A 13,580-nucleotide genomic window follows, 5' to 3' on the forward strand; every position below is an offset into this window, starting at 1 on the left:
GTGAGATGAAAAAAGCACAGGTAAGTTGTAGATAGTTCTTCAAGGATCAAGTCACAGGCCCAGAGCCCTCCCTGGATACCAGTATAAGTATATATCAAATTATGCCATGGTTTTGTGCTGTCCTATGCTTTTGTGGTACATAGTGTTTGAATTTAGTCCTTACAACTGTTAAAAGCAGCCTGGTCTGAAGCTGGTCCACTTAGCAGAGCCTTAAATTCAGTGTGCTGCACTTCATAACGTGCAGCAGCATGTTAATTGTGTTAATGTGTTAATGTGTTAATGTGTGGACTGGCCCAGAGGTGCCAGCAGTACTAAGCAGTGTTAATTGATGTCATGTTATCAGTCCACAACTTGACCTCAAAAAACAGAAATAAGAAATAGAGAATTAACTCCTGTATGTTATGAGTTGAAGGTGTTGAACTTACTGACATAACACTAGATTTGTTTCAGCAGAGAGCAAGTTTATGCCAACAAGCTCGTGCCAGCAGGGAATTAAGCAACATTTCATTTGAAATGTAGCATTGTGCATTTTCTGGATCCTTTAATAGGATTAAGTGGCTCGTCACACAGACATGATTCTAAGAATTATTGAAACAGAATTATTTTACACTCTGGAGTTTGAGGATATTTAGATGTTTCATTGTCCAAATACCTGTATCTGGTATTTGGAGAGATACCTGTCTCCTGGAGGGACTGTTTGCCAGGGCAGCACTGATTCTATCATCTTTCTCTCCTGCTTGCGTTGGGAGTGTCATACTTGATTTTCAGTAACAGGGCTGTGAGCACTTCATTGTCAAGCCTGATGGCAGAACATCACTGTAATTTTTTACTTCAGAAGCTGCTAATCAGTGATGCAGAGGGTGACTCAATTCTTTATCCTCAGTGAATCAATCCTGTTTATGAACAAGTGTGCCTATGTCACAGAGATATATATAATTCAGTCACAAAAGGCTGGTAGCATTTTAAAGCTTTCCAAACTGACTTATATATAATCAATGCATATTTGGAGTTTCATGATAAGTAGTGCTTCAGTTCCTGCTCTTTCATTTTTACTGTGTATTTCATGTATTTGTGTATGATTTCTTGAAAATCACAAGGGTACAGCTACCTCAAATCCCAGTTTTACCTCTCTGTTTCCTTTCTCTCATGGCATAAATTACTAAGTAATGTACTGTCATCAACTCTAACAAGAAGAAGCCATAAAATCTTTTCCCCCAACAATTTTAAAACTTTCACCATGAGATTTTTGAAATTTGCTTTATGTGGTGTTTTTCTCAGACTAGAAAAGAAGAAACGTCGATGGCAATATGTAGAAAATAAGCTGAAATATTTTAGCAATACAGCTGTATTTAACATAGAGTTGAAATAATCAAAAATGAAAGTAAATTTCTCTTTTCTTGCCTTTCTGAACATGCACACAGCTGGTAAGTTTGCATAATGGTCTTTCTAATTGAGAGAAATAACTTCACCAACGTACCCAAGGTCCAAATATTGTAAAATATTGATGTATCAATTTTACAGTTTTATGGGAAAAGATAAAGAGATTTACCCAAAAGCAAAGGTACACTCTTCAGTACAATGAAGTTCCACTAGATGGAAGCACCTCAGCTACCATAATAGAAGGAAGTACAACAGTTTAAAACACATGCCATGGAAAGGTATCAATGCTGGAAGAATTTTGAGGGAAACTTTATTTTCCCCAGATTCAGTTATCAAATAAAAAATTAAAAATCACAGAAATAGATACTTGAGCCATCTAATAAAACTCAGTGTCAAGCAGCTGTGCTGGAATCCTTGTGCTTATATGTATGCTGTATGCTGCAGCTTTGGAATTCTTTTGGAAGCCCTGCAGAATTAAGAACACAGCAAGATTTTTCTCTAAATCCCATTTAAATTCAGTCATTATCTAAAAAAATATCTTTCCAAAGTACATGGATAGGTTTTCTTCTTTAAGGATTTCCCCTTCAGGCCAAGCTTTTAGGTAGCTTTCAGATATGTTAGATATTACAAAGGTGGTCACAGACTGATTTTTCTTGACCTTCCTTGACTTTTCTTGTTCTGAAATAGAAATTTAAGTGACTAACTTAATAAACACTATCAGTGACTGTCTTCATAATGCTTCCATCCTACAAACTTCATGTAACATTTCACAGGATTATTAGTTACCAATAATTTTGATCTCTGGCTAACTTGAACTCATAGGTTCATCCTTGTATCAGGTGGCATTCCTCACAGGTGGTGATCCCTCAGTGCATGACTGACAAACTGGATAACATCAGAAAGGAAAATAAAATACAGAAGTCAGCCTTCAGAACCTTTTCACTTAGAGATGTGATTTTTTAAGATATTATCAATGAATCTTCATGTAGATTCCTAAGAGAACATTGTTGACGAGGTGACATTTTAAAAAGAAGCTTTTTTTTAAAAAAGATTTTCCCAACAAAAGTCTATTCCTCTGCATTTTGATTTCTAGAGGTGTGTTCTGCAAGTACCTTGTTTTAAGACTAAAAATGGTGGATTTAACTAGAAAAAGGAAAAGCAAGAGGAGAGTGATAAAAATGAATCTGTAGGATGAAGAAATGTGATGAAAAGCTGCCTTCAGTGGCTGTTGGAATAGAAGGAAATCACTGTGTTTGCACCAGTAGCCTGTGCTACTACACCTAGATGTTTTAAGTGGGAATGAAATAAGAAGGGATTGATGCCACAGCCAAGCAGTGTGGAACTGCCCACCTCTTTACATGCCTTTAAATGCCTTTGAAATTCTGGCAGTTTCCCTGTGACATTGACAACACTGATAAATTTGATAGTGCATAAAGCAAACGAAAAGGGGAAATTTTCTTAATTTGAAAACTTGCTGAATGCTGGTTTTTATTAATGATACCAAGTGAACTTGCTTACAGGTGGGTTCCTTGTGAAGTCTTTCTAATGCTTTAATTTCTTTTTTATGAACACTGCCTTAGAATTTCAAGGAATAATTACATCTAATAGAGCTTTAGCTCCTTTCGATGAAACAATGCATTCAGAGATAAGCTAACTATGTTCCAGTCTTCCAGCTATTTCCTCTATTTAGTTGTGTAGGTTGAAACATGGCATACTTTTTGAAGCAAGATTTTGAAACAGTGTTGACATAGCTTAGCTGGTAAGGCTTCCAGAAGATACAAAATTATTGTGAACACTTGTCAGTTCAGAGCAGATTTGTATTTGTGCTTAAGCATTGTACATATTGGTTTTTGACAGAAATTACTAAATTTCTACTTGAAAAAACTGATTGTTCCTCTCATGTTGAACTCCACCAAATCATGTTGTGAAACCTTAACAGACCAAATTTTACCACATATTTGTTCTTTTTCATTACTTTGAACATCATCCCTGCGTGTTCTGGTGGGCAAACAGGAACACGCATGGAAACCTAGGTTTATGAATGGGAGTTTATTAAATGAGAGTGTTCATGTTCCTGATTAGGAGAAAGATTTGCTGTCCATGATGTTTTCCTCCCTCTGAGAGCGCTCTGCCCCTCCCCTGGGCTCACCCGAGCCACCCCCACCCCGAAGGCAGAGTCTGCAGGTGAGGCCCCAGCCCAGGCTGGGCTGACACTGGGCGCTGCTGCAGAGAGAGGTGGGGCTGCCACAGCTCCCTCCACCCTTCCACCGACCTGAGTTCAGCTGCTGCTGCTGCTGCTGCTTTGCCAGTGGCAGAGCCGTCCCTGTGCACTGTAACCTCGGCATCCTCGGAGCACCCAGCAGCTGCCAGGCACTTGCAGCCCTCTCATGAATGTCTTTCTTTATCTCCAAGTGGCTGACTTCTCTTTTTCGAGGCTACTGTTTTCCATCTCCTCACTTAAATACTGTAAGTACAACTTCTGCTGTGCTCTTTAGTTATTTCCTTTGTGAAATTGCTCTCTCTCTTGTACTGAATAGTAGGAGTTACTAGTTCAAAGTCTCTGAGGTTTGTTGTGGTCTCTGCTCCTGTTTGTGCTGTTCAAATGGGCCCTTAGCATTTCAGTTTTTAGCTGGATTAAAACATGAAATCAGAACAACTCACAATGTTGCTTGTTTCCTGGCTGCAGTTTTCCTACTTTGTAGGAAACTGCCAATGTGTCCTTCCTCTGAATGCTGGTGCCTAGTGAAGTGGAAATGAGAAAAGAAGCATTTCCATCCCTACTTGTTCCTGACCCAGTTTGGTGTGACTGTGAACTCCATGGTGTCACCCCAACTCTGTATTCTTACAGACATTCCACATAAATGTTGTATGATCTGTGGATTATTCTCTCTTTAATTGCATCACTAGGAGTTGCAGAAAGGATATCATTGTGTTAGCACTCTGAAGATATCACAGACTAACTTTTAATATTGACAGTGCCCAGAGATATTTTGAGTGGAAGAGCACACTTGCAATTCTGCCCAAATTCCCAGTAAAATTTGCACAGCTGCCCAAAATGTTGCCTTTTTTCTGTACAAAACCTCACATCATTTTTGTAATTGTATTTTACACTCCAAATTGGAAACTGTGGGAAAAAGCATGGCATACTTAAATTCCATACTTAAAATGGAATTGATTCAGGATACCAAACTAAGGGGCATTGAAAGTTTTGACTGTCTTCTTTTTCTTCAGACTTCTTCCTATGTTTTTTTTTGTTTGATTGCTTTCCTGTTTATGTTTATTGTCCTGTTGCACTGCACTTTATCATGGCATTTCTATCTATTGATAAAAAATGGCTAATAAAAAAATATCAGGTGTTTTAGTGCTGTCCTGTCTGAATTTGATTCAAGGATATGGAATACACATCATAGGAAGACTGCATTTTTCCCAGGGGGAATCTCTGTATAGTAAAGAACACATATTCTGTAGAATTTGAAGTTTTTATTACGCCTCCTGTTTTATTGCTCTTTTCATCTCCAATTCTCTAGATGCTTTCTCTCTTTTCCATATATACTAGAAATAGTAATGCCAAAATCTTACTTAATTTTCTAATATAAGCCAGAAAGGAAATTTCCCTCTTCCAGTCTTGGAAGCAACAGCTGCTGAATGAGTTCAAAGCATGCCTACACTCACCCAATACACTGTACAGTATGATTTGCCATTCCTTCATTACCATCTTTCTGAGTCACACTTTCCATGAAAGAGTGGCTGCTTACAACTGTTATTTGTTTGCAGTAACTTAAAATAGCATGTACCACTAGGACTCTTAAGCATCTGATATTAACCTGATTTTTACTGACAATCCAAGCACAGGAGGTTAAGGGAAGAAGTGCTGGTCTCAAGGAGCAGTTCTGACATTGGCTATAGTCACTTCAAACCTTTTGCTTTGGGTTTTCATATTCTAAATGACATTAACAATTTCTAGGTGCAAACCTAGCTTCCAGCATTAGGGTTCATTGACTGGTATTTATTCCACAGTTGGGAAAAAAAGTATTTTCTGAATATATGTATAAATGATCTCTTGGGGTACCCATGAGATTTATGACAATGAACCATATAATGTTAAAATCACTGTGATTTTATTCACTTCTTTTCAGGCATCTTCTTCAAGTATGGAATTTGTATGGAAACGATGGTGGTATCTTCAGCTGGGCTGTATGTTATTTGTGAATTTGGGTTATGCCTATCCAGAGTATCAAAAAGAAACTCCTCCAAGCCTGCGTGAGATTGACCATCAGTGCTGGGAGGTATCGTCCCATGGGCTGGTGGAAATGAAGAAACTCAAGGTAGCAGACACAGTCATTGCTCTCTGGGACTTCATGATGTTTCTAAAGGAATCCCCTAAGCCCAAGCACAATGAACTCTTCAATGATTTAGCCCAGAACTTCTGGGATATGTATGTAGACTGTGTGCTCTCAAGGTCCCATGGAATGGGCAGAAGACAATTAACATCTCCCAAATATTCTTCTACGTACTCACACAGAACTTTAGGAGGTAACTATAGTTATAGGATATGGTACTAATATTAAACTGAACCAGTGCTTCATCCTCACCCTTCATTGTTTAGACAACTCAATATACTAATTTTCAATTTTCTGTCTCTATTTGTCAAAAGTGTTTGCATCTTTCAATGGTAGCTACTTTCACAATACACGAGACACTAGTAGCTAGAGTACCACTAGTAGTTAGAGTATCACATTTCTATATTTAACAAAGGGTAAAAATACTGGGTATGCATGTGGAAGTGTCTGGAAATGGATGCTGCATTCTCTGTTTATCACTGTGGGCATATAAATGACAATACATTGATAAGTGATTATAATACTGAAAGTTTCCTGGTATTAGGAGTTCAGCCTCAGCTTTGGGGAATCATTGTTCTGCAGAAGGGAAGCTCAAATCCCTGATGGTTTGAGTCCTATTTTTCCTAGTAAAACTACTGACATATAATGTGATGTCATGGTCACTGTGAATCACTAAACAGTGACAGGTTCAGGTCATGATGATCGGGTTTGAGTCTGAACTGAGATCATGTAGGTGACTTTACATCTTACTAATCAGTCCTAGATCTGTTGCCCCCGTTCCTCCTCAGCAATAGGCTTTTTTCTGATGTACCCTGTCAGAAGATTCAGGTTCTTGGAATGAACATGAAGATTATTTAATCACAGCATTTCTAACATATTGCTTGGACAATAACTACCTGTCTTTCATAATCTTGCAGGGTCCGCTTTCATCAATCCATTTTAGGCCAAAAGGGGAGAAAATGAAGATACTTAAACAAGGCAACATCAAAACGAAGGAGCACAAAATTACAATATGTATTGTAGATGTTTGGACAAGTCCTTTGGCATGGTTCAATCCTTTTTTTTTCCTTTTTGTATAAAGTACTTAATCACTCCTAATCTGATAAGTCCATGAACCTCCACGCTGTCCCTTTTGCTTTCCTGTCTTGCAGACTACTAAGCTTGCCTTTTCCTCCCTCCATGTATGAATGTGTTCTGAGTCAACATCTTTGTTTTCCCGCATAAACTTTAAAGTTGGAACGTGTCATATTTTTGTAGTCTTGTATTTTCCAATACTTCTCTTTTTAAAAGCTAATTTTGATGGAAACCCAAAATATTTTTATACATTATGCAACAGAGAAAATGTGAACAAATTTATTTTATACATTGTCTTGCACATACTATTAACCTTAAGAACTGAAAAAAAAAAAAACGGAGGTGATACATTAAGCTAAAGGGAAGGATTATGCTCATTGTAATGTCCTGTGCATTCTGGCCTTTTATTTTATCATTGCTTAGTCTAAGCTATGCATTAATTAAAGTATTTTTCTAAGCAGCAAGGTTTGAATAGCAGTAGTTTTCTTGTCTATTAACTTGTTATTTGATAAGGCACTACCATGTGACATGCTTTACACCAGACTGCAAATAAGGTCATGCAGCCATCCCTGTCATGGCAGCTGAGATGGGACCCATGCACCAAGTGGTTCAAAAGAGGGACAGGCTGCTCGACTGCTGCTCTCAGTGTAAACTATTGAGCATGGATAAAATAATTCAAGGAGATTAACTGCCTACTTAATCCAATTCTTCTGAGCATAAAAAAAACCTGAGAAATGCTGACTGTTCCTCTGTTTTATTCCTTGGGCAATGCAGCTTGTTCAGTCCCTGTTGTGTTTAAGTCTTTTATGAGATTACAGGTGGTTTTAATTATTTTAGGAAATAGTACTCATGCTGTAATAGCATATAAACCTTCATAAGGAACAAGAAATCCATCCCACATAATGCCTAGGTCATATATAGTTTGTAAAATATTCAACAAGTCTCAGATTTGTAAATATTCATTTAGGTAAACACAGTATTGTACAGCATCTTCTAAAATATATCTCCTACAGTATTCTGGAGAGGGTACAAAAGTAGTGAGAGACTTTTCTGACCCCTGAACATCACTTTAAGTTCCTGATAGAAATAACATTTTTGAGCAAATGAACTTATTACACACCCAAACACAGCAACTTCAGGAATTGATACATTATGATGAGCAGCAGTTTGAGAGCAATGATCTAACCTGCTCCAGCCCTATCCAGTTTATAAAGCTGTGTACTGCATTGCATTTACAACAGAAGCTTTAACTGGCATAAACAATATTAAAAAATGCTCCTTGTTCACCTACATTGATCACCTACAGAAGTGTTAAAGGTATAATAACATTTTAAAGGGATTGTTTCCTCTATTAGTGGTCTTTTCATTGATTGCCAGAGCAAAGTATCCTATGCAGTTTTAAAAAGCTTCATCCTTCTTCAGGCACTAAGTCTGTTTTAATTCATTTTCTATAAAACACAAAAGTGCTTAGCATCCACCATAATTGTTTCCGGAATGTTTGAACAATCAATTGCTACAGTCACCCTGTGGTGTCTGCCAAAGGGGCAGGTGATTATGAACCCCAGGTCACAGCAGCAAAACAAATTGCAGGTGGATATGCTATGGTGTACATCTATGAGAGCGGAGGAAAGCCACAGCTGACTACTCCTGGCATGTCAGCAGGAGGGATTAACAGTGAATGGGATTATCTTTTCTTCCACCACTACCCCCTCTTTCTCCATCCCTGGGTTACAGCAGGGACAGCAAGCCCAGCTTCTTGGGTGTTGAATGTTCCCCCCTACAACAGCCAAACTATGGTCCATGGCTGTCTGGCAAAATCAAATGCTGTTTGTGCTGCTGTGCTGCTTGTGATAGTATTGATTAATGAAGGAGAAATGTAACTATTTGGGGAAATTCGGTCCCCTTCATTCTCTAGTCATTATTAATTAACATCAATGCTTAATTACCAAGAGAATTTGCATTTGCAGCTGCTCATTTACAGTCAGGGTGTCTGTGGCAGAAACAAAACAGTTGTGGGAGAATGTCATGGGGCTCACTTTGTGACTGATTTAAAGTTTTTGCAAAAGCAAAACTGATTTCCAGTTAATGGTTCTTTATCCATACCTTGGTTACAGTGTATTCCTGTAGTTTTTGCTCTGAAATTGGAAGGACTTACATGTCCTCTACATGTTTTAATGGGCCTTTGCCTTGCTGCCAGTAGTAATGAGTCACCTACACATTCACGTATGTGCATGTAAAAAAACATGTAAAAAACCCTCCAAAAGTAACAGTCTTTGGTCTTCTAGTAAAATATGTATTGTTTGGTTTTAATTGTAGAAAGACAACAGACCATACATACTCTAAACCAGTAATAAAGCAGCAAGGCTGCTGCAGAGCTGTCAGAGAAATATAAACATAAAAAACTGAGCAAGACTATTTGACACAGGACTTCAGAGAATCTTTATACACCTTGGCTAACCTTTCTTGTAGGCAGGCAAGAAATACAAATAGGCTAGTTTAATAAAACAAACTTTATACAGATATTCTTGGGAAAGTGTTGTAATCAAATTAGATTATAGTTAAAAATTATCGGTCAGCAAAGGTCGCCATAAAAAGTTAAATTAAATTACCACAACTCAATTTATTTCTCTATCTTTAAATACTAGATGACTTTTCTACTCTACAATGTAATGACTTTCTTACTCAACAAGGGTGTAACAGACCTGCCCATAAGAAAAATCCTTCTGCTTTTTGAAAAATGCATATGTAGAGATTTTTCTAAACTTCAAATATAATTTTTCATATGAGTGTTTTATTTTATTTCATTATTTTCTTAGGGTTCTTCTTTTTATAGAATTTAGGTGGTTAATTTTGAAACAAAACTATTTGCCTTTATTTTAATGCCACTACTTCTATGTTTGTCTTGTTATGTGAGAAACATTTTGAAGATACACTTATACACACACTCTATCCCATCCTTCTTTCATGAAGTAAAAAAAAAAAAGTGAGTTGGAGTATGTTTAGCTCAAATTTATTTCCTTTTCTTCAAGCTGACGTTAAAAAAGCAAAAGTTTGTGCTTTTCTCAAGATGTTGCTGACAGGCAAAAAAGACAAACTAAGTGTCAGTTTGTATGTCACAGCATTAAAGCTTTCAATGTCACAGAAATTTATGCCATAGCACTGGACAGCACCTGGTTTTAAAATGAAGAGCCTCAGGGAGTCTTGTGCTATTGTAACATAGCACTGACCAAATTAAAAAAGAAAATAGCTCAGAAATTGAGTCATCGACACAAAGGTCTGCTGCTCACCAGTTCATGTAGGCATTCCAGAGGTGCCAAGGTGGAAGAAGATGAGTTCTTTCTGGAGACAATGGGGATAAGAGCCCAACAATTATTAGATTAGTAAGATCAGTTAAAGAGCTGTGAGCATCCCAAATGGAGAAGGACGTTCCAGCAGGCCTCTCCAACAGGCTGGGAGAAGCTGCTAGCACAAACAAGCTCCTTAGTGAGAGTTTAGATGAAAACTGGGATGTCAGAAGTCCTGATGCTAAAAGTGGCAATTCAAGAAACAAAATGGGCTTGGACAAAAACTATGTGGGTATGGTATTCAGGAAAATGAAGAATCAAATGTGTATTTGTGAAGATTTATCATCCTGTTCAATGAGATGCTTAAACTGCAATGTATGGAATGTGTCAGGAAGAGATGGAAATTAAAACAGTGGACCTGCTGACAGTGGATATTAGCACACAAAGTCACTAGACTACCATACCTTTGTACCATACTGTACAGGGGACTTTATTAAACATCCCCACATTATATTAATTAAGGGAAAATATAATTTTACTCTTTTGATATTCTAAGCAATTTTTCAAGTCATTAAAAACAGATTTTATCTTGTATCTACATATAGGTAACTAAATATTAATATACCACTCTTTGGAACAGCATCCATTCTACAGGTACCAATTTTTTCTTGACTGAGTCCAATGTTTTATCTCTTTTGACTATTTCTGAAGACTCCTCTACAAACAGTGGACTTTCCAGGAGCATGGTCTGTATCAGCCAGTGGCCCTCCCTGATGAGATGTACTTCCAACAGTTACACAGCGACCAGGTGCGACCTGAAACACAAAATAAACACATTGTTTGACTCTCATGCTAGCATTTAAAGTGAGAGGAGAGTTAAATCATGAACTGCTTTTTGAAAATATTATTCAGTTGGTGGAGATGCCCTCAGGTTTCCAAGGGCCACTAAAACTATCCTTTGTATAAATTCAGAGTTTGCTTCCATCAATACAAAAGAAAGGAGAGAGTGTTTTTTCAGTGGGTGCTTTCATGGGCTCTGCTTTTCTGCCTTCGTGCCTGATGTATGAATTACAAAAAAGAAAATCAAGCCTTTATCAAATGGAAGTTTGCTGTACAATATTATTTGGATTTGTATAGGATGTCAGCCACAGTCTGTAACCTCAGAATTTCACTATACATTATCACTTATTACTCCAAATAAGTAAAAAAAGAAGAAAAAGAATAGGCCCTCTTTCTCTCAAAATGCAATTGCATAGAACTACTGCTCCAGGAAATCTCCAAGACTGAAATACACATACCCTTTCCAGATTCATTACTACTCTTTATACTGAACAGATTGGGGGTCTTGGAATCAGTATCCCTGAGTGACAGCTCTGTCTTTTAATCATGACCTACTAAAAAAAAAAAAAAATTCAACTCCTTGCATGCATCTAGCTCACATGTTTGATTAGTTGACTTTGAGTGGTTTGCAATAACTATCTTAGCTAAATCTTCATCTCTCCCTGCTGAGGGTGTTTGGCAGATTGTTGCATTAAAAAATTTCCTAGCCATGTCTGTCATTTGTAATTCTCCTAAGTAAAGTATCTGAGGAATGTTATATGATGTTGCTGATACATTTGTTTTCTCAATACACCTATTCTGCAAAATGAACTAATCTTCTCCTTGTTTTTATCTAGAGTTATTGAAATATTGACTGTAGAACCATGAAGGTATTTTCTTGTTAAATCCTCTCCCTCTAAGATATGAACATTCATAGCTTGAGGTTCAAGCCTTTAAAATAAAATCTGACAATATATTTCTCTACACTAACAAAATCCACATTACTCATATAAAAATTTTTCAGATACTTTCTCCAAAATATTGCTGTTTAAGAGTCTCAGTGTTGTTTATGCAAGTACCTAAACAATTCTTCTACCCCACTTCATCTTGCATTCCCAGATGTGTCCATCCATATCTTTCTGAAGTTTAAGATAATGTGGGAAAAATCCTAGTTCAGCACTCTGAGACAATGCCCTTGCTTCCTATTAGGTTCCTTGCTTCTCCATCACATCAAACATGAACTTCCTCCTTTTTTTTTCAAGTTGGAGCCACCTTAGTTGTCATTATTATTCATGCCAGAGAGCCCAAAATAGAATCTCTTGCCTTCATACAAGTTTGAAAACAGCACCTCATGTTTATTCTTTTTCATTTTTCCTCACATGTAAGAGTAACTTATAAGTAACAAAGAATATATCCCCCTTAAATCCTCCTTAGCTGTGATGCTTACATAGAAATAATTCAGTTAGCTCAAAAACAGTTTATTGGCTAGACTGAGGATTCCCCCATGTTTTGTCAAAACTCAACATTTAAATAGGCTGTAAGGTGTGAATTAGATCTTAACAAAGGCTTTTTATTTTCTCACACTTCAATTAACTGATAGAAATGAGAACAAAATGGTTTCTGAAGATGCAACGAGTGGTGCATCTGCAGGCAGTCAGGGACATGCTACTGATAAAGGACACCTGAATGGAAATACCGAAGATTGCACAGATACACTCAACAATGTAAGGAGCAGGTCTTGACCTCAGCAAGGATTTCATGAATGGCTGTCTCGTGACAGGTCTATGTCACATAGCAGAGGGCCATCTTGCCCACACTTTTTCTGCGTAATCTGCAGATCTGAATCTCATTCTGGCCAAGTCTTGTCTAAGGCTATGTCAGAATGAGAAGTGGTGATTTGCAGAAGATACAGATTCTTTCTTATGTACTTGGAGCTTGTCAACATAAACATTATTAAAGAAAGTGTAAGCAGCAGCATGTATACAGCCAGAAAAAAACCCATACCACTTCCCTATTCATGAAAATAAAACAGTTGTTAAGGATTACTTACTGTTGTATAGAGCTTTGGAATATCAGCAGGATGGTCTGGTCCATCTGGAATCTTTGCCTTAGATCTGGAAGCCGCTTTTAGTGTTTCCTGAGACTTTTTTGCTTTCTAAAGATAATCAGAAGAAAGGTAAAATTGTTTTAATCTACAGTCAGAAAAAAGGTAAAATTGTTTTAATCTACATTAATTGTGTCATTTGCATTCATCTGAAAATATACAAACAACATCACAAAATAAATCAGGTTATAATTCTATTTGCCTTTAATTGTAACTACCCTTCCCCTGTTTTTTGACTCTTTCTTGTAGTGAATACCCAAAACCAGAATAAATGGGCGTGGCAAGGGTGGGAAGGGGATCCCTGCATGCTTTGACCTGCGGGCTGTGCTCTGTGCAATGCAGCCCTTGGTGCTGTGAGCCTTCGTGGCCACAAGAGCACACTGCTGCCTCACAGTCAGCTTTCACCCCACACAGAGCACACAGCTGCCTCTCCAGGCAGACCCAGCTGTACTTGGGCATCTCAACACAATCTCAATACATCCCAGGTAAATGACTTAATGTTTTCATTTCCTGAAATTCATGAGCTTTTGGTCAGCCCATCCTTCAGCTTCTGAATAGCAATCCTATCTCCCAGTATAT

General features: G+C 37.6%; 1 protein-coding gene across 1 annotated transcript in view; it reads right to left on the reverse strand.

Moving 5' to 3' along the window:
- Nucleotides 1-13,580, reverse strand: part of LOC311156216 (cilia- and flagella-associated protein 69-like) — a gene marked incomplete at its 5' end in the record, with an annotated part of 47,728 nt that overhangs the window by 16,173 nt on the left and 17,975 nt on the right. The window contains 2 exons of the mRNA XM_084210004.1: nt 10,804-10,893; nt 12,948-13,052. Coding sequence (XP_084066130.1) covers nt 10,804-10,893; nt 12,948-13,052 — 195 coding nt within the window. The remainder of the gene's footprint in view (nt 1-10,803; nt 10,894-12,947; nt 13,053-13,580) is intronic.

This window comes from Fringilla coelebs, assembly GCF_963513975.1.
Source record: "Fringilla coelebs genome assembly, chromosome: 1".
Taxonomy (NCBI): domain Eukaryota; kingdom Metazoa; phylum Chordata; class Aves; order Passeriformes; family Fringillidae; genus Fringilla; species Fringilla coelebs.